Source organism: Phacochoerus africanus, chromosome 3 (assembly GCF_016906955.1).
Source record: "Phacochoerus africanus isolate WHEZ1 chromosome 3, ROS_Pafr_v1, whole genome shotgun sequence".
Lineage (NCBI taxonomy): Eukaryota > Metazoa > Chordata > Mammalia > Artiodactyla > Suidae > Phacochoerus > Phacochoerus africanus.
Window position 1 is genome coordinate 120,933,503 of NC_062546.1, and position 21,139 is coordinate 120,954,641.

A 21,139-nucleotide genomic window follows, 5' to 3' on the forward strand; every position below is an offset into this window, starting at 1 on the left:
GACCACTTATGTCAACATTTGGTTTAGAAAAGAAGTTCACCATTGGATCCTTGGAAAAGTGATTTAGACATTCTGTTGTCCTGAGAAAAGGAAATAATAAATATATTATTTTACTTACTTCTAAAGATGATAAAATTAAGGTACAGAAAACTGACTTGCTTAAGATGACAATGAAAGTTAGAGTCAGGCCCACACGTAGGTCAGCTCATATCTAGGTCAGCTCACTGTCCATGGCATAGATTTTCCACAGACCCTCTGCATCATCATGGCTCCCTTGGAGCTTCAGACTCAGTGCTCATCTATTTTTAGCAAGCAAACCCACTGGGGAAGAGTGAAGTTAACCAATGAAAGGAAAAGGTTCAAGACCCAAGGATAGAACGAATGTCAGAGGTGGGATAAATTTAAAAATAAATAAATAAGAAAGAGAACCAAGAGAAACCAAGGATAAATTTTAAGTAGATGAAGTTCATTTTATTCATGGCCTTTTTCTTCCATTTCCTTATGGATCCCACAATATATTTCAATCCCTTTCTGGTCCGAATGCCCCTGGCATTTTGTTTGTCCTTCCCTAAAGACATTTATTAGATTCTGCCCTGCAGTAAAGTACAGTAACAATCATGGCCTGACAAGACTAACTAGTTTATAAACTCTTTGAAGGCACAATCAGTGTTTCAGACAAGTTTGTTTCCCCTACCGAGTTTAACATGTTTGATGAATAAATGACTAAGAAAATATTCACGGCCAGGGTGACATCCCCCCCCATCCAAACTGAGCCCATTTTTATCTCCTATTTGAAGTATTTGCTTCCAAAATTTGTTTCTAAAAACTTGAAGTTTTGTCAAGATGCTTGGGACATTAGCACTTGACTAAACGTATAAATTAAAACTACCAACTTTTGCTCATGCTTTCCATGAGCAAAAGAGGTACAGAAAGGAGGAAGAGACTGTCAGGCCATGATTGTGGCCTTTCAGAGTGTTTGGCTTTGAAGGAGGGCAGCGGGGGTGGTTGTTTCAGGTTGGCAGAGAGCTTTCCTGCTCAGAATCACACAGGGTTGGAAATGAACTAGATCTGACACATCATCCTGCCCAAACTCTTCATTTTGCTGAGACTCAAAGCTATTATCTTTCCAAGATGGCTAAGCTAGAGGCTGCCATAGCCTAAATTGAATAGTTTTCAAAATAAAGTACTGAATATAGAACGTATAAAAACCTTTCTGCGAAGAACCCGGATTAGAAATCTAGCTCTTTAAATAATTAGTAAGTGTCATACTACCATGATAGAAAAATAAATGGAGGCTATTGAACAGATCTGTGATGAAGTCGGGACTAAAAAGACTTCAGGCTATGTTTTGAGGTTGGGGACATTCAGTTTAAACACTGAAGACCTTCCATTGCTGTTTATTCCTGACTTGATGAGCAGAGGTAGGTAGGGACGGGCAGATGTCCCTCAATTCCATCTACATCTGTTACCTAAGAACGCACAGTATATACAGACTTCTTAACCCTGAGGAGCATGAGACAGCTCAGTTCTTTTGAGCACTCCTAGTACCTGAAGAGGAAGCTCCCAATCAGCCAATGGGGACCATCTCTATTCCAGCTGAGAGTAATAAGCTAGGCACCCTTTCTGCTCAGAAGAAGGGAATCCTTAGAACCTTTCTTTCCATCATCGCCTTGATTAATTCATTAACAATTTTTCAGGCAAGATTTATTCAGGCACTTGGGGACCCAGTAGTGAGTCAGAGGCTGGCATCAAAACCAGAATAGTCCTCTCTGGGGATCCTACTCTGGGCTTTAAATTCCCAGATCACAGAACTTTCTAATTGGAAAGAAATGTTCTTAAACAAGAACAAGGGTTTTGCCAGGCCTGACAGTGACTAATAAGGTCGGTCTAAGGACTGTCTGAGGAAAGAGAAGTTGGATTTACATGTCACAGTGAATGTTTAAAGTATTTTCACCCCGAGGTTTCCTGCTGAATATAAATAAAATATCTCTCCTTGGGCAATCCCATCCCAACCCCTGCAGATATGTCTTTCTTAATCAAATTAACTTTGAAATGACATTCGATGTCTTCTTTCCAAATGTCTTTGTTTTCTCAGAGATCTACTCATTGACAAGCTGTTTCAGGAGGTTCCTGTGTAAACCGATTAAGGTTCCCACCCCTAGCCTTCATACTATTTATCCTCTCTGTAGCCTGGTGTCTGCTAGCCCTCACATTGTATTCATTTAACTGTGTACCAGATGGCCCACACATTTACAATACCAAAAATTAAAACAATTATCCCGGGTGCTTACAGGGCACCTGGATAAATACAAAATGTAAATCTCGTTGTCTGAAATTCACACATCCGACAGCTAATTCCTGAACTGAAGGGAGAGTCTGTTTGATTTTTTTGTTTTTTTGGTTTTTTCGTTTGTTTTCTTTCAGTCTCCCTCAAAAAAAACCAAAACAAAACAAAACAAAAAAACTAGGCATTGGCGTTCCTCAAGCAAGCGGCTCTGGGCTAAAATACATGAAGTAGATGCAGAGGCCCCCCTCCAGGGTCCGGGCGCGCAGGCGCGCACACGTGTACACACACACACTCACACGCGCCCGCCCACGCGCCCTTCCGTGTGAATCGCCTGCGGGATTTACGGGCTTCGCCACCACGGATTACTGTCAGGTGCAGAAAGCAATTCTTTGTTCGGTGGGCATTTTCCTTCCCCGAGATTCGACTGTTATTTACCGGCCACGTGAGAGCTGGGGGGGGGGGGGCGCCCCAGACACAGGGGAGACAAAGGCTAGCGGAGCGCGGCAGAGGCGGCTCAGGAAAGGCTCCAGCTCCTGCGACACGTGCGGAGTTGGCCCGAACCTGCCTCCAACTGAGAAGCTCAAGAATGTCCAGTCCAAGCCCTTGTAAAGGCATCGGCGTTTTTCTGGAAGCGGGCCTGGCAAGGGCCGGATTCCGAGGCTGCCGGGAGAGCGACCGGGGAAAGCCGAGGACGGGCCGGACGTGGGGACTCCTTGAAAAGGGCGCGCCCCTAGTGTACCAGGGAGAGCGAATTTACGCGGAGCCGCACAACCGTGTCTGCACGTGAGAAGCGGGACAGAGGCCCTTGTTGCCCTCGGAGGGAGTACAGACCCTTCCCCGCGAGCCTTTGACCATTGACCTCCCGTCTGCACTGTCTGCGGTGGTGACTGTCCTCTAGGCCCTAGGAGACAAGAGTGAGCAGAATGTCAGGGGTACCCAAAAGTCAGTGGTGAAAATAAATATCTTAATGTAGTGTTTATTTTTTAAAGTTTTATTGCAGTATAGTTGATTTATAAGGTTGTGATAATTTCTGCTGTACAACAAAGTGATTCAGCCATACTCATTCACATATCCATTCTCTTTCAGATTCTTCTCCCACACAGGTTACCACAGAATACTGGGTAGGGTTCTCTGTGCTATACAGCAGGTCCGGTTAGCCCATCATTCCATAAACCTCAATGTGCATACGCCAGTCCCAAGCCTCCAGTCCAAATGTAGTGCTTTTTAAAAAAAACATTCGAAATTAGTGCCCCCTCCCCCCCATATGTGATGAACAAAATAGTAAATTCTACATAGATCAGTACATGGCGAGGCATTCTGGAGCCTGGATTCCTCACGAGTGAGCTGCACCCCTCACAGCGCACTAAGCTTGGGCCTGGTGTCTGCATCCCCAGCGCAGTGGGAGGTCGTAGGCCTTGGAAGTAGAGGCCGCCGCCGAGGCAGCCCTGCGGAGCGGAGGGGTGGCCCTGGGGGCCGGAGGTGACAGGTCCAGAGAGCCGCCCGGCAGGGAACAAAGGCAGAGCGGAAGGCCGAGTCCGGGGAGGGAGAAACCCTGCGGGTTCGGTGGCCCTGGTTGCCTCGGTCGACCAGAAGAGGAAGACTCGACCCCTTTGTCCCCGAGGCCTCCAGCGAGTCCTAGAATTCCCTGCTTGGTGCTTAATTCTCACTAACAAGACTTGGCAAGATGTCGGGCGAATAATTTTTGCCTTGTGTTGTGTCCTCACTGCGGTGACCAAACACCCCTCTGCCAAAAGCGGCCTCCGGGAAATTAAATGCATAAGTAAAAGCGGGGGAGCGAGAAAAATGCGACATGACCTGGAAAGAAGGATGCAAAACAAAAAAAGAAGGAAAAAAAAAACTGACTCGGCCCTGGAGCGTGTTAAATTCTTTGCGTGTCATTTTCTCTGGGTCTTCGCACCAGATATGGACCCTAAGTGTCATTTCCTGAGAAGAAAATCACACGTGTACAAGGTGGGGGTGAGGATTTTTCCTAAAGCCAAAAACATCTCCCTCCACCCCCACCCCCACAGGGTTAAATAAACCTCTTTAGGAAGCGTGGAAGGGAGTGGCACTCCCGCCTTCCTCCTTGGGAACAACATTCCGGATTCAATTAATGCCTCCCTCTGGATCGTAAAGCAACAAACTCAACACCTCACTTCTATTACTGGCCTTCGGGCCGGGAGGGCTTTCTCTTTCATCTTCTGAGTTTGGGGTTGCCCACGTTTCTCGGGAAGCTGTAAAGCTGATTTAATGGCTTAAGATGAAAATCGATCAGGCTGAGGCAGAAGCTAAAGTCTGAGGAATCACAATTGAAAAAACGTCTGGCCGGTCGAACGCACTTCGTAAACATGGGGCGAGGAGAGGCAGGCCGGGCCGGCTGGACGTTGGTGCAGCGTTCTCCTGTCCACTTGGGTAGGTGGGGGACACCTGCGAGGCTGCTTGGGGGGGCAGCACGGAGGTAAAGAGGGATGAAACCTCAAGACCGAGCCCAAGCCTCCGCTAGGCGGGCTTCTCGGCTGGCGATTTCTTTCTGCCGATAGCCGCTACCGCCGCAGCGGGGTGGGGTGGCGGTACCGCGACTCGGGTCAGGCTGGACGCGCGCCGCGGAGGCCGGGGAAAGGCGCCGCCGCGCTCCATTCACAAAGTCCAAGCTCTGCAGCTCGCGAGCGGGTCGGAGGCCTCCTCCCTCTTCCTCTAGGTCTAGGTTTTATGAATGGGCCTGGCGGCGAGCTCAGCGCTCCCTGTTTACTCCGCTCTTTGTGACGTCTCTTCCCCGTGACTGGGCGCAAGCTACCGACACTCCATTCACGCGCTGGGGCGAGCAGAGAGGGAGGGGCCAGCCGGGAGTGGGGGAACTGGGAGGGGGCGGGCAGCTAGGGCTAGGGGCGGGGTAGGGCTCTGGGCCCAGAATGGAAAGAGGCGGGGCCTCCCGAGGTAGTAATGAATCTGCCCCCTCCCGGGGGAGAGCAGAGGAGCCTTAATAAATCTATAAGCCGAGGAGAGGAAACTCTGGCTGGAGCAGAACGCTGAGCTCCGGCTGCTGTGGGGGAACGGCGACCAGAACGGCAGGCGGCAGGAGCAGCACAGCAGGCAAAATACAATAGAGGAGACTACAGAAGAGAGCCCTTGGCCCTCTCTCGTAAACACACTCCCCTCCATCGCTACCTTTCCCTGGGCACCGTGCTGCCTGGCGCTCGAGGCCGCTCGGACTGCTATGTAACCGCGAGGCTGCAGGAGGAAGGGGACCGGGGAGAAGAGGTTCGCCCGTGGGAGCCTCAGGGGGCCAAGTTTGAAGCCACTTCTGCTCGCGCCTTCCCTTAGCCCCAGCCTGCCCCTTCCTGCAGCCCAGCTGCCCCAGGCGTCCTTCGCCTCCTCTTGTGCTCAGCAGCCGAGATTGCCGGCGACTATGGTGACCGTAGAGGAGCTGCGGGAGATGGACTGCAGCGTGCTCAAAAGGCTGATGAACCGGGATGAGAACGGCGGTGGCGCAGCCGGCAGCGGCAGCCACGGCGCTCTGGGGCTGCTGAGCGGCAGCAAGTGCCTGCTGCTGGACTGCAGACCATTCTTAGCGCACAGCGCTGGTTACATCCGAGGCTCGGTCAACGTGCGCTGCAACACCATCGTGCGGCGGCGGGCCAAGGGCTCGGTAAGCCTGGAGCAGATCCTGCCCGCGGAGGAGGAGGTCCGCGCCCGCCTGCGCTCCGGCCTCTACTCCGCGGTCATCGTCTACGACGAGCGCAGCCCGCGCGCCGAGAGCCTCCGCGAAGACAGCACGGTGTCTCTGGTGGTTCAGGCGCTGCGCCGCAACGCAGAGCGCACCGATATCTGCCTGCTCAAAGGTAAACGCGGGCGCTGGGCGCGAGCTGGAGGGTCAGTGCGGCTGAACAGTCCGTGCGGCTGGACTCGGCCTCCTGCGCCTTAGTGGGCAGAAGTGCCCAGAGGGAGTCTGGGATGGGATGGGATCCCCGCGCACTCCTTTGTGCGTATTGGTGTCTGCACGAGTGTGCAAGGATTCTGTGCGTTTGTGTGCAAGCGCGAGTTCCTGAAGTCCTCCGAGGCGATGGGGCGCAATGCCTCCGTCACCTGCAATTCCGAACCCTTTCGGGCGTTTCTGAGTTTGTTTACTCCGACTAACGGTCTGGCCTTGCGAGTGAGGCTATCCAGCTGCGTTGCCCACCTTCGAATCCAGGGAAGTGCTCCCAAGTGCCACCGTGCGGGGATGGAGGACAGATTAGGCCTGTTGATTTTGAGTGCCGGGGCCCTGCGCTGAGTCCAACCCGAGATCCCAAGAGGTGGGGAAAGCGGTGAAGGAGGGTGAACACCGGAGTGGGATCGGCCCTGCGGGTCCTGCTGGAAACCAGCCCTTAATAAGTGCAGTAACAAGGCTGGGGTTATGGGCATGGTGTAGAGCGATCTGTATCTACTCTTCTGTTGCCCCACTCCGAGCTCCACCTGGAAGGTGGCCAACCTCTCCAGCTAGAGCAGGCTCTGGGAGCGGAAGGCGGGAGGTCCGAGCATAGAGCGGACGCTTGGTGGGATCCGGCCTCTTAAATTGAGGTAGCAAAGTACGACCTTTTGTTCAGACCCGACTCTCAGACGGCGGCGCGTGCTTAAGTGCGAAACCCTTGGAGAGGGGAGGTCTTGTCAAACCAGCCAGTCGGAAGCCCGAAAGGGCCGAGGGCTACCCAAATAACTGGAGGGCCGGGGCGCCGGCCGCACCTGCCAGAAGGTTTCGGGCGTCGGGGAGCAGGCAGGGCATGTGGGGTAAGGGCGCCCCTGGCCAAGCTGCGCCCCTTCCACCCGCGCCGCATTCCGCGCATTCCTTCGCCCTCGGAGGGTCTTCTACTCTGAAGCCTAGAGGCGTTTCGGACCCCGGCCATCAAAGAGCCGCCCCTTTCCCTGCTGGTGCCCCTGGCCCCCTCCTTGCTGTCCTTTCCTCTCCGGACCCGCACGCCCGAGAGGAAGGGAGATGGGGCGGGAGGTGCGGCGGAAACCTCTCCCCACCGCCCCTTCCAAAAAGCACAACAACGCGGCTCAGTGCCGACCCGCTGGGCTTGCCCCCGTGAACAGCGGGGGGCTTTGTTCTCGGCAGTTGTTTCCTGGCCATTTGACCTGTCAGCTGCTGGGGAAATGCTGCTGTTGACCTTTGGTTGAACTATTAAGGCGATTTTGCTGATTTTTCTTTCTCTGCGAGGGCGGCCTTTGGCACCTCCGTTTGAGCCCAACCCTCTTCCCTTCTCCAAGCGCTTTAAGAGAAAGTGCCAGGAAGGGCCGTGCACCGGAAGGACGGGCCGCAAAGCTGGGCGAGCAGAGCTCAGGGGCATGGGGGCCCCTCCTCCCCGGTGCTGAGCTGTACCTGGAGCCCTGCAGCCCCGGACAGGGTAGAGTGCCGGGTCGAACATGCCACCTGCCCTCCCTTGGCTGGTGCTGGCGCCCGTGAGGAGGCGGAGATAAATTTCTCTGGGACAAAAGTCCCTCCGAATGGCAGGGGGAGGGGCCAGGGTGTTCCTGTGCCGCGTTGCCCTCGATCGCTCCTGATTTGGAGCCCAGTCGCGCGCCTGCCTTTGTAGTCCATGAACCCCGAACCCTTCCCAAGGTAGGGCAGACGCACGTGGAGTCCGGTCGTTTTGTTTTGTTTTTCTTCCTGGAAGAAATCCGGAGAGGACAGCCCTAGGGTTTCCGGGCGCGCAGACACTCAGGCCACTCTCCCAGGGAGGGAGGCAGAATTTTAAGGATTCCTCCTCGGGATTGCAGCACCTCCCTGGTTGCCCCGAACCCCGCCGGAGGAGAGCCGGCAGCCAGAAGGGCTTCGGGGCCTCCCGGCGTACGCGCCGTCTGGCGCGAGGCAGTTGCAAATGTGACGACCGGGTAGGACCGGTAGCCTCTTGGTAAAACGACAGTCCCCTGGCTGCTGGCGAGGTGCCCGGCCAACGGAAAGGCAGTGTTTTAAGGGCTGCTTCCTCCCGAGGCCTGCACTGCCTCCTGTTGTCTGACCTGATGCGGGCAGCGAGGAAGGTTATCTGCCTTTCAAAGTCCACATCTTCTTGAGAGGGAGCGGGTCCAGGCCTGGGCTACGGGTCGAACCTTTCTCTCTTCAAGAACAAGCCCCTCAGGAATATCCAGGAGAGATTCAGCTTGATCTTTCTAAGCAAAGGGAGCCTCCGTTTGTAAGCAGCCGCCTAAAATTCACAGAGGTGGGGCGGCGCGCGCGTGGGGTGGGGTGGGGGTGGCCTTCCAGCTAGTTCTGCAGTGGTGGTGGAACATCCCTGAGGTTAACTGGGTCGTATTCTGTTCAACTTAGCTTATTTTCAGTTATGGGCTAAGCAGAAATGGTCTTAATACAGTTCCTCTTCGCTTTTGCTTCTACAGAAAAGGCATCCCTGGCGAGGGCAGAAAAAAATGGGCAGTGTCTGCCTGCAGTTGTGTGTGTTGCAGGGGGGTGGGGGGGGTGGGCTGGAGGGGGGATGACTTGTACCCCCTTCCTTAGAGAAGCCAGGGGAATGCAAGAAATGTGGGTTCTTGTCAGGGGGCTCTGGGGATGAGAAACTAAAGGGAAACTGGGAAAGACATGCCCCTTAGATGATCTTTACTAAGTGCCTGAATTGATCAGGGGGTGGGTGATTGGGGTAATTTTTTCCCACCGGAGTTGGTCGTTTTATTCTGCAGCTAATGGGCCTTTCTTTATGTTTCATTTCGTGTGCGGTGGTGGGTGTGGAGTAAAAGTGGCAAGACATTAAGCCAGTGGAAGACTGATTGTTGGTGTCCCCATCCTCAGGGGACAGTAAAAATAGCTGGGTAAATTTTCGAAAGTTCTCTTTTCCTTCTTGGCCTCAGGCTAGCTCATTCTAGCAATTAATTGCATTAGTTGGTTACTCATTACAGGTAGTTAATAACTGATACCACAGGCAAGAATTCATAGTTGAGAGTAAACTTCACTAAATATCAATGAAATGCTCTCTGGCCTTTACTTTTTCTAAGAATACTCAAGTTTTGCCAAAAGCAGTAACCCAAATCACTATACTTTCTGGTCTTTTGGCTAATAAAAGATTCCCGTTGAGGGTTTTTGTTTTGTTTTTAACTCATTTTGTTTAAAATCTTGTAAGGCATTTTTAGGAACAGTTTAGAAATTTCAGCTTTTCATATTTTATTATAGTACATATATCCATTGAAATCCCTTTCTCTCTCCTTCCTAGATCCTAGGATTAGGGTTCTAGATGCCCCCTCCCCCCACCTGCCTGGGTCAGTAGAGAGAGACAAAAAGAGTATTTTCCTGCCCTTAATAGAAGTCATTCTCACAATGAGATCCTGCTCTATGGCACTGGGAACTATATCTAGTCACTTAGGATGGAGCATGATAATGTGAGAAAAAAAATATGCATGTATGTATAATTGGGTCACCTTGTTGTATAGTAGAAAATTGACAGAACACTGTAAAACCACTATAATGGGAAAAAAATCATTAAAAAGAAAAGAGAAGGTATTCTTGACCTCCTATATCCCTTAAATAACAAATCAGTCAGTTATGCAGAAATTTCGGGTATGAAAACATGGCCTTACTTTTCCTTCTGTCTAAAATCTATCTCAGCTCATGACCTGTGTCAGTTCTTATTCAAGACCTGATTTAAAAGCCATCCTGGAGCTATTTTGAGATATTGGGAAGATCAGCTAGCTTTTACAGCTTCTCCCTCTGGGTTGGGACCTACATACTGAGAGTCCCCTGGCCCGATCATACAGACCCTGACAGTATACTCTCCGTAGAAAACAGCCACTTAGGCCCATAATGAATACTCTGGGTGGGGCCTGGGGTCAAGTAGCCGCCTCATAACTCCAGTAACTGTCTTCTGCCTTTTCTATGTCCGTTTGCCCCACCCACTCTCATTTCCAGGCCATCAGAGGCATCAAACAACATAGCCCAAGTCTGAACCCCTCTTTCTTCCAAAGGGAAAAGGACTGGCTTTTTTCCCTGAAAATAGGATTCAGTGTCCATGATAGCTGAGAACTGTTAGAATTACAAAAAAAAAAAAAAAGTACATCTTAAAGATAATTTCTAACCCCTCTAAAGACTTAGAAGGAATGAAGCAAACTCATCACTCTTTGCATCATTTGACTGGATGCTTCCAAGCAACAAAGGCAGCTAAAGACAGGATGTAGGTGTAAATTGAGAGGGACAACCTGGTCATTTTTAAGTCCATCACAGCTCCCTTGGACCCATCCTGTCCTGGATGCTTATAGGAAAGGTGGGCTGTCCCCATCCAGGTGGGCTGTACTGAGAACTGAGGGAGAAAGAACGGGTGGCCTTTTTAAGGAACCAAGGAATTCCTTGAAAAAATACAACATCTGAAACCAGATAGCTGGTTTCCTCACTGGGAGGCAGTTCCTGTCTAACAGGGAGGAAGTCTGACAGGACGAAAAGTTGCTACTCAATGGAAACCAGCTTGCTGAACAGAGCAGATGGCACAGGAGGACCGGGGAGGCCTGCAAACAAGGTCCGGCCGGGGTGTGGTATTAGGTGTCAGCCAGCTGGCTCAGGAAGTGGGCCTTTGCATGGAACCCCAAGGTGAGAAGCCCAGTCAGGTGAATTTTCCAATTTACTCAGCGCTTTCCAGGTAGTAGCCACATCGAGGGACATTCTCAAAGCAAAGGAACGTCCCATCGCCCCAGACTTCCTTGCTGGGCCTCCTGTTGATAAGATGTCCCAAGAGAGCAAGGCCATGAGCCCTGTCTGTGGACAGGTGTATTCTGAGTGTGGAGAGGGTAATGGGGAGAAAGCAACAGCCACATTAAGATCCATGGCGGAGAGCCCAAGCGATGGTTTTCCCATCCCAGACCCCTGTAGGAGTCCTATTATGGTCAGAGGACCAGCACAACACCAGCCTGGGCTTTCAAAAAAGCTTTTTCACGTGTTCTTTCCCTCCTCTGCCTGGGCAGGAGGACGGCAGGTCCTCATTTTCCATAAACTTTGAAAATTGCCTTGCTGTGTGTATGAGGGGAAAAAAAAAAAGAGCACAGCATTGAACTGTAGATGGAATTATTTCTCAAGGAAGTCGGGTGGGAAATTATAGACTTTCCCCCCCATTCCCCTCCCCCCCACTTTCAGGTGTTAAAATTAAGATGAGAAAATGAGAGCTTTAAGACCAAAAGGTATATCATTAAAAAAGAACACGGGAAAAAACAGGGCAAAATTAGTCAACCTGTTCCGGAATTACATTCAGTGCAATGTAGGGAAAAACCAGGTGGGAATTCACCAGCATATGTGTTGGGAAAGTGTGTTCAGAAGACAGAAATCAGGTCTTAAGTCACCTGCTGTCAGTGTGTGGTTTGCAAATAAGTAGATCGTGGGCAATCAGGATCACAGAATATCATAACTTGGAGATGATACGGTCTGGAATCCTTCCATTTTGAAGGTGGAAACCAGGGCTTAGGAGGGAATGTACCTGCTCAGGCTTACAGTAAGCACTGTAAGCACTCCTCCACATCTGTCTGTCCTGTCCACCCTGCGCATCTGCAGGGGCCACAGGGCAGACCCCCGCCCACTGCCGTGTCTGCAGTGGCTGTAAGCTTTCCCTCCCACTCATTGTGGATAAACCTTGGAGATCTCAGATTAGCTTTTAGGGGAAGGGCTGTGGTTATGGCACCTACACAGATGAGGGAGGGGGAGTGAGCCACCCAGTAGAGAGGATGGGGAGCCATCTTTGGCATTCCCACCCACCGTAGGAAATTCAGTTTCATTTCTGTCATGACCCAGTATAGGGCTACTCTACTTAGTTCTAAAGGATTTGACATTTTTTAGAGTAAAGTGATCTGTACGTTTATTACATTCTTTGAGCTATTGAAATACCAGAGATGGAAGGCATGAGGGTTGCCCTCCAATAGTTCCTCACCTGGCCAGGTGTCTGCAGCCCTGTACTGGGCTAGGGATGCACTTGGGCTGGAAGGTAGGCAGCAAAGACTTCGGCCACCAGTGCAGTGGACAGGGGAGAAGAGCCAGCAAGTGAAGTCCCTATGATGGGGACCGTCACTCTGAAACCAGAGTGCTATGAAATTATACCCTCGATGCATTTGAGTAGTTTCTGTTCTGTTTCATTTCATTAAATTAAAAAAAATGTTGTCATGACTCCTCCGTGACTACCTTTATGTAGTTAAGCATTTCAAAGAAGCAGAGCTCCATGAAATGTCAGCAGTGCCCTGTTCACATCCTCTCTGTTTCTGAATAAAAATTTTTCTTCACACGATGAAAGCAGCAGGCGAGCCCCCTAGAGAAGGACCAGCAGGAAGGCAGAGATGGGCAAGTGGCAGTGTGGGCCAGGTTAGAAGTGGCTTTCAGCCAGTGAGCTGAATGCTGGCACTGCCCTTACCTGGGGGCCACCCTGCACCTCAGTCTCCTCTTCTGTAAAGTTGGGGTTAGTCCTGCCTTCCTCAAGGGCTGCTGGTTGGACCCTGTGTGGGGAGATGCTGACACTTCATGAGCATTTCCTTTTAAGAGGATCTATCGTTTTTAATAACATGGATGGATGGGACACCCAGAAATGGCTTCCGGGGGCATGGCCTGCACCTTTCCCAACCTGCGCTCTCAGACCTGGACCACCTTGAGATAGGAATACAGACTTACAGGAAGAGCAGCTCTGGGCCCAGTGTGCATTTGCTGCCTCTTCGAGATTTTGGCCCCAGCGAGGTGCTTTGGTGATGCTCCTTGTGACTACCAGCCACAGACACCAACCCCTTCCCAAAGCCAGCAACAGCTCAGGAGGGAAAACCCTTTCCATTGCTGCCACCCACGTGGGATGTGACCTGTGCCTTGAACGAATCTGCTTCTTCACGTAGATCCTTTCTGATGGTTCTTTGAAGATCCCCCGGAGGGAACTTAACTTTTCAGTGATCGTTTTTCTGCTTTGTTGTAACGGTGTTTTTTTCCTGACCACTGCTGCCTCTCTGTCCTGGGGGAGATGGCAGATAGTGCCCCTCTGGTCTGATCTGGCCCCTGCCCCACCCCCTCCCCCAGGGTCAGCTGCAGGTTTAGGACCCCTCTGGGTTCTGCTGCATCCCCGGATTGATGGATGACCACCTGCTCTGACTGGGCAGGGGACACCGGGGCTCAGGAAGTGCCTGCTATCTGTTGTTCTGCTGTCTAACCACCGCCTCTCAAGTCTCCTCCTGGAAAAAGCAAGAAAAGCCCAGGAGGAGAAAATGTCTATAGAGTCTGAGAAGCTGCCAGTAAAGCTGGAGTCCTGCATAGGTACCAAAAAAGGAAAGCATGGTGCTTCTCCTCAAGGCAGAGAGCAGGCTGGAGACTCCAGGTCTGGATGTTTTGTCACATTTTACAGATGACCAAGAGGCTCAGAAAGGTGCAGTGAGGGCTCCAGGCTGCACAGCTGATGAGTCATGGGGCTGGCATTCAACCCAGTCCTGGGAGTCTGACTGCAAAGGCCTGGTGCCTTGCCCTGTACCTTCTCAGCAATGGGAACAATGTTCTCTCGACCACACTGACGCTACTTGGCTTCTGCTGCCTGTGGGGCTACTCTTTCTCTGGGCCCTTGGAACCTGGCCTGGCCCTAGGGATGAGCTCTTGGAGAGCACCACTCAGGCCTTACATCCCTTTGAAAAAAATGTATTTGTATAGCTCAAATTATGTCATAAACTCATGGATCATTTTACTAAAAAAATATTTCAGGAGTTCCCATCGTGGCGCAGTGGTTAACGAATCCGACTAGGAACCATGAGGTTGCAGGTTCGGTCCCTGCCCTTGCTCAGTGGGTTAACGATCCAGCGTTGCCGTGAGCTGTGGTGTAGGTTGCAGATGTGGCTCGGATCCCACGTTGCTGTGGCTCTGGCGTAGGCCGGTGGCTACAGCTCCGATTCGACCCCTAGCCTGGGAACCTCCATATGCTGCGGGAGCGGCCCAAGAAATAGCAAAAAAAAAAAAAAAAAAATTCAAATCCCCCAGAAGTCTATAGGGTCACAAAGTGATGGCTTTTCATATTGATGATCAACATAGATTTGTTGATTGACCCACTTCTCCTTGCACTTTCTTCAAAGGGCTGCATCTCCTGAAGTCTCCCACCCCAGGGGCCTGACATGGGGACTTCAGCTATGGGCACCTGCTGGCTCTTTTTCCACCATCCACTGCATTGGGGGCAGCAGTGTTTGCAGCCTTGCAGGAAAGGGGACAGCTGGGGTAATAGTGGGAGGGCAGGCTGGCTGCTCCTGTGATGAGATGTCCCCTGAGGCCAGCGGCACCACACGTCTGAAGCAGGCAGTACTGTAGGCCCTTCTAGCAGGTTTTCCCTCCAGGGAGGCTGGTCATTATGACTCAGCAGGAGCGAGGGCCTGTGACCAGAGAAATATCCATTTATATATCCTGAGGGAGGGAGTCGGGGGAAGTAGGAAGCCTCTGGCCAGAGAGGAAAAAATGCCTGCCCTGTTTCTGTAAGCCTTATGATGTGGCGAACCATCATTTTCCTTCCTCTCCCAAGGGGCAGTTTCTAGGGTTCAGATTCAGGGCAAGAAACTGACTAACCATCACGTGTTGATATGTTGGAAAATGGCTATAAACAATGATGGGCACGGTGGCACCCACCCTATCACTTAGTCATAAAGATTTAACGAGGCCAGCTACCTACATGACCGTCAAGTTGATTGGATCCGTTAGGGTGGCTGTGCCACAGCTTGCAGACCCTACTGAGTTCATTTATAATCCATTTTTGGTGCTACAGAACCTGAAGAATAAAAATACAAGCAGGGCCAAACGTTAACAATAGATGATAAGTTTCCTGCAGATCTAAAGCGCCAGAGATCACAAGAAAATCAGAGCTGCAGGCTGAATGTCTCTCTTCCTGGTGTCCTCTGCCCAGCTCCGCACAGCTGGCCCTCTGCTGCGTGGCACTAGCACTGTTCCAGAGAGGCTGGCCATTTATCTCTTTGTATTTAAAAGACCTCGCTTGCCCGGAAGATGATCCCACAGAGAACCATTCCAGGGCTTAGCCACTCTCAGGTCAGGAAATCCTCCTTTGCCCCAAACCTGTAGGTAGCAAGAGGGATTTATTTAGATTTAAGCCCGTTTCCTCTTGTTTTGTCCCCTTGTTGATGGAACAGCTGTTCTTGAGGCCATGTAATTGGCATTTGTTCGGCTGCTGGGATCCAGAAGGGCTTGTGTCAGGGTAATAGTTTTTTAATTCTCTCCCACGTTGGAGAACCTCTCAAAAGGGATGGCTGGAGTTTGGGATAACGGACATCTTTGTAGGTCCTAGGGCCCAGCTGCAGGCTGCCCTAGTGCACATGGAAACCCCCGAGTGACTCTTCTCTCTTCCATGCTTTGTCCCTTCTGCATCCCCTAGCACCTCCTCCTTTGTGTATCTGCATCCTGATCCAAAGTCTTGTCCCCAAAGCTTTCCTTCTAGCCTTCACAATGCAGTCTTAGCCCATTGTAGTCTCTACATCTCTGGAAGGCTCTGTAAACCATTAACTCTGGGTCCACAGCGCCACCCAGTGGCAAATGCAGGTGTAACCAGCCCCAGCTGCCCAACTGCTCCCCTTGATTGAAGCAGGATTCGAGTTCTTCCTGGTTTCCCATTGGCTCAGTGACACCATTAACCTGAGCATCTTTCTCCTTTACAGGTGGCTATGAGAGGTTTTCCTCTGAGTATCCGGAATTCTGTTCCAAAACCAAGGCCCTGGCAGCCATCCCACCTGCTGTGCCCCCCAGCGCGGTGGAGTCCTTGGACCTGGGCTGCAGCTCCTGTGCAACCCCGCTGCATGACCAGGTGTGGACCTTCTGTTCAGAGTTCTGCTTGTCAAAGGCTTCGGACACGGCGCCTCAATTTGGGGAGAATGTGCTGAGCACTGAGTATTGGGGTGTGATGTTAGGTGGAGCCCATTCTTTTCCCCTCCCCTCTCTCATTACCCTCACTTAATAAAGAGTATAGGAGTTCCCATCGTGGCTCAATGATTAACCAATCTGACTAGGAATCATGAGGTTTCGGGTTTGATCGCTGGCCTTGCTCAGTGGGTTAAGGATCCGGCGTTGCCGTGAGCTGTGATGTGGATCGCAGATGCGGCTCAGATCCCGCATTGCTGTGGCTGTGGGGTAGGCCAGCAGCTACAGCTCCAATTAGACCCCTAACCTGGGAACCTCCATATGCCGCAGGTACGGCCCTAAAAAAAAAAAAAAAAGACAAGAAAAAAAAAGTATAAAGGAGTTCCTGCTATAGCTCAATGGGGTCTGTGGCATCTCTGCAGCGCCAGGATACAGGTTCTGATCCCTTGCAGGGCACAGTGGGTTAAAGGATCCAGCATTACCACAGCTGCAGTGTAGGTCACAACCGCAGCTCATATTTGATCCCTGGCCTGGGAACTCCATAAGAAGCCCCCCCCCCCCCACACACACACAAAGGAGGATAAAGACAAAAGTACCTGATCTGGCTTCTCGAGTTATGTGCAGACAAGCGAGGAGGCCAGAAGGGTGTGGGCTGCTCTGTGGGAAGCTGAGACCTCAGCCCTGGTTTGCAACAGTCGGACTGCCCACCCCACATATGAGCTAATCACAAATGCTAAATGTACATAAATGGTCAGCCAACCCTCCTCCCAAGAAGACCAGTTTATGCAACTACATTTCTAACAAGCCCACCCCTTCCAGCCCTTTCCTTTAGATGGAGACAGAGTGAATTTTTTTTTTCTCTTTTCTCTTTTTAGGGCTGCACTCATGGCATATGGAAGTTCCCAGGCTAGGGATTGAATCAGAGTTGCAGCTGAGGGCCTACACCACAGCCACAGCAACGCCAGATCCTTATCCCTCTGAGTGATGCCAGGGATTGAAGCCAAGTCTTCATGGACACTAGTTGGCTTCATTACTGCTGAGCCACGATAGGAACCTCTAGACAGAGGGAATTTATGGGGTCCAGAAACTGCTCCCCATATCAGATCACTTGTGTTGCTCTGACTCAGAAAAGTGTCATTAGTTAAGCCAACATTACCTCATTTTGCCAGATAAAATGTCTTGTCTGTCAGGCTGACATGGCACCTATTTTTGTTGTGCCAGCTGAAGGCACGTCCAACCAAATAAGCACCTGAGCCACAGAGCAAACAGCTCAGTGGTAATGGTGTAAGCTTTTCATGTCACTAATGGTGGGATGAGGCCAGGGTTGTACTTCCACTTTGTTTGTCACGGGGGAGGTGAGCTGCTAGAACCCACGGCTGGGGCCCACAGCAGAGCAGAGCATAAAGGCCAGGGAAGCCCCACTGGGCCCATCACTCCCTCCAGCAGTCCTGGCAGGACATGGGGGAACCTAGGGGGGGCTGTGTCCAGAGGCAGTCTCCTCTGGGGCCTGGGAAAGCTTACCTCAGACTGTCTTCACTGTCCCCGTCCCAGACGCCCCCAGGGCTCTGCCTGGTTGTCTTACACTTTTGGTGTTTGGGGGGGCTTTGTTTTCCCTTTTTGCTGCAGGGGGGTCCTGTGGAGATCCTTCCCTTCCTCTACCTCGGCAGCGCCTATCACGCGGCCCGGAGAGACATGCTGGATGCCCTGGGGATCACAGCCTTGTTGAACGTGTCCTCCGACTGCCCGAACCACTTTGAAGGACACTATCAGTACAAGTGCATCCCCGTGGAGGACAACCACAAGGCCGACATCAGCTCCTGGTTCATGGAGGCCATCGAGTACATTGGTAGGCTGGCTCTGGTCAGAGTGCAGGCTCCAAGGCCTTGGGGGGGGGGGCGGGAAGGAGGCGGGAGGGGAGAGGGAGCCATTTATAACTGGTGTGTGGAAGGAGAGATTCAGGATGGGCTGTATCTAGAGGCTGCCTGTTTCCCCTCATCCTAGGGGGAAGGCTTGCCCTGGGATGTTGTGTCAGTCAGGGGCAGGAAGACAGACTTACAGGAAGAGCAGGTGCCGCTAGCTTATGGAGCCAAGAACCTTTTCTTTGGACTTCTGGGGCTACAAGGAAAAGACTTGGGGCCTGGGGAGGAAGGCAAAGGCACAATCAGGTCTTTGTTTTTGTTCCTGCAAATGAAAACCCTTTAAAGAAGGTGTTCTGGGATTGAGGAGGCTTTAGCACCTAAGCTAGTACATTTGTTTGGTTTGGTCTGCAAAGTGGCCTAGAAGAGGTGGAATTCCAGAGGCCCTTCCCTGTGGGTTTCCTCTTCTCTGGCCTGGGCCTGGGCTGGCTATTTCTTCAGTGCTTTGGCAGCAGGTGGGGGTGGGTGGGCATCCAACAAATTGACCCCTGCACCCTGGTCCTGGCTGAGGGGTGGGGACTCCGGGGCCTAATGGCACCCCACTCTCTGCCCCAGATGCGGTGAAGGAGTGCCGCGGGCGCGTGCTGGTGCACTGCCAGGCCGGCATCTCCCGCTCAGCCACCATCTGCCTGGCCTACCTGATGATGAAGAAGCGCGTGAGGCTGGAGGAGGCCTTCGAGTTCGTCAAGCAGCGGCGGAGCATCATCTCGCCCAACTTCAGCTTCATGGGGCAGCTGCTGCAGTTCGAGTCACAGGTGCTGGCCACGTCCTGTGCGGTGGAGGCCGCCAGCCCATCGGGCCCCCTGCGTGAGAGGGGCAAGGCCACCCCCACCCCCACGTCGCAATTTGTCTTCAGCTTCCCGGTCTCCGTGGGGGTGCACCCGACCCCCAGCAGCCTGCCCTACCTGCACAGCCCCATCACCACCTCCCCCAGCTGCTAGAGCCGGCTCTCTGTCCAGCCCGGGTGGCCCCTGTGTGGGCAGCAAGGCAGGACTGACCAGCAGGGGGTAGACAACAAAGCTCCTTCCATCCATCTCTCTTTGGCCAAACGTGGGGCCAGCTAGATTGGCAATAAGGACCTCGAATACATATTTAATGCCAACAGGCAAAACACTCCAACTTAGAGCAATAACGGCTTCCTCGGCAGGCAGGGAAGACCTGGGTTTTGGTTTGTGTGTCAGTTTTACTTTTCAGATAGGAATTTCTTACCTCATTTTTTTTTAAGCAGTAAGGCTTGAAGTTATGAAACCCACAGATCCTGGCAAATGTGCCCACCCAGTTTTATTAAGGGGGGAGGGGAGGGGAGGGAAGGGACAAGGCGAAGATAAGTTTGCCAGAAGTGCCTGGTTCTGTGTGCTTGGTCCTTTTGTCGTAATTACAGGATTTTTTTTTTTTTTTAAAGAAGTCTTTTAGGACACGGTTTTCCTTTTTTAGTCACCAACTACAGATGAATAATTATACTTGGTAATAAATAAAGGTATTTATTAAGAATTTCCTCAGTGTATGTAAGTAAAAAAGTTCAGTGACAGTGAATTTAGAATAGATGTACCTGGATGCAGATCAGCAGAACTCAGTGGCAGGCGGACGGCAAAGCTGTTAGGAAGTCAGTGGTGTGTACAGGTTAGTGTGATGGTCAACGTGCATTTGTTACCGCTGAGAAGCGGCAGGGTGAGGGGGTGGGAGGAAAAAAAGAAGGGATTGCTTTTTCATTACAGTCACCTTTCCCAATCCGTGGAGGATTGATTCTAGCCCACCTGCCCTCCTTCTGCGGAAATCTGTAGATTCTGCACCCGCAGAAACCTGCGGATACCACGTCCACTGATTTGGAGAGTTACTGTACTTTTGAAGTTGGTTTTTCGGCGCATGGACCACTGATGCAACAGTACAGCTGCTTCTGGTGATCAGTAACCCACTGTAGCTGTGGAAGCATTTTTCTCTGCCTGAGAATCTGCGTATCCTCTGTGATAAATGCCATATCATATAAGGTGCTCCAAAAAAATTGGGTGCAGTTCAGATGTTCCTACAGTGAATCGTTTGGCAAGGCCACTGGGGAACCTCACTCATGAGAGGCCCGCAATGGATCCTTTTGGAAGTGGAAGCACCATCTCTTTTCTCCTTTGCATAAATCGGAGTTTTTAATTTTAGGGGGTTTGCTTGGAATGAAAGTATACCAACGAATTCTCGTGTTCTTAAAATTCCTGGTTTAGATGAATATTGTAAAGGCCGTCTTGTATAAAAAGGGGAGTGGACACCCCATTTCAGGTCCTGTGGAAATCTAGGTCGGCAAGAGGGCGTGAGTGAGGAGTGGGGCAGACTCATTGGCGCGGGAGCTGGCTTCGAGGCTTCTGTGAGGGGCACCAGGGGCGCTCCGAGGCCGTTTGAGATCCTTTCTTGGAATATTGGCATTTTCAGGGGCCTTTCCAAATGGAGGGATGGCTTTTGGAGAAAGAGGAGGTGGGGTGGGCTTTGGGGGAGGGAGGAGGGAACACACCACGTGTTATTTAATTTGTAGTATTGTGGAACAGTGCTGTTAGGAGTGCCAGGTTAGAGGTAATTGCAAACTTGTCTAGAAATGAGAGCATGTTTTTTTTTGTGTTTTTGTGTTTGTTTTTTAAGCCCTCTGAGGACCTACGTGATGAACATTCTTGCTCACCCATAAATAACTTCAAGCCTCAATGTCAGGACAGTGTTGGAATGCTCCTTCTCATCCCCGCCTCCCAGGCCGGACCGGGTTCCCTACATTTCCTTCCATAAACATGAACCTGTGTTGGCCTCATTTGCCCTGACTTTTGTCTAGCCCTGTCTTGGGTGTGGCCAGAGTTCCCACTTCCTGTTTTTAGAAAAGCCTTCCCTCCTGGGAGCTGCTTAGCTGAATCATTAGGGGTGAGATGTTAGGGGCTTGGGGTTCCTGGACAATGGGCCTATTAGAGATGGCAAGCTGGACGTTCCGACTTTCTCCTTGATTCCTGGAAGTTGCTTTATGTTTTGTGATGAATGAGGTTAAGTGAATTCTACAACTGAAAAAGTATGGGTTCCAACAGGCAGGTAGGTCTGAAAGAGGAACTGCTTTGAGGGGGAGGAAAAGAAGCTTCGGGTGAGTTGCTTTTTATGGAATGAGTGTACATT

General features: G+C 51.4%; 1 protein-coding gene across 1 annotated transcript; it reads left to right on the forward strand.

Moving 5' to 3' along the window:
• The first annotated feature begins 5,241 nt into the window (after positions 1-5,241).
• Positions 5,242-20,191, forward strand: DUSP4 (dual specificity phosphatase 4). The gene is made up of 4 exons (XM_047772554.1): positions 5,242-6,126; positions 15,899-16,044; positions 17,724-17,943; positions 18,569-20,191. Exons 1-4 carry the CDS (start codon positions 5,694-5,696, stop codon positions 18,952-18,954), a joined length of 1,185 nt encoding a protein of 394 aa, XP_047628510.1. The 5' UTR covers positions 5,242-5,693; the 3' UTR covers positions 18,955-20,191.
• The last annotated feature ends 948 nt before the right edge of the window (positions 20,192-21,139 follow it).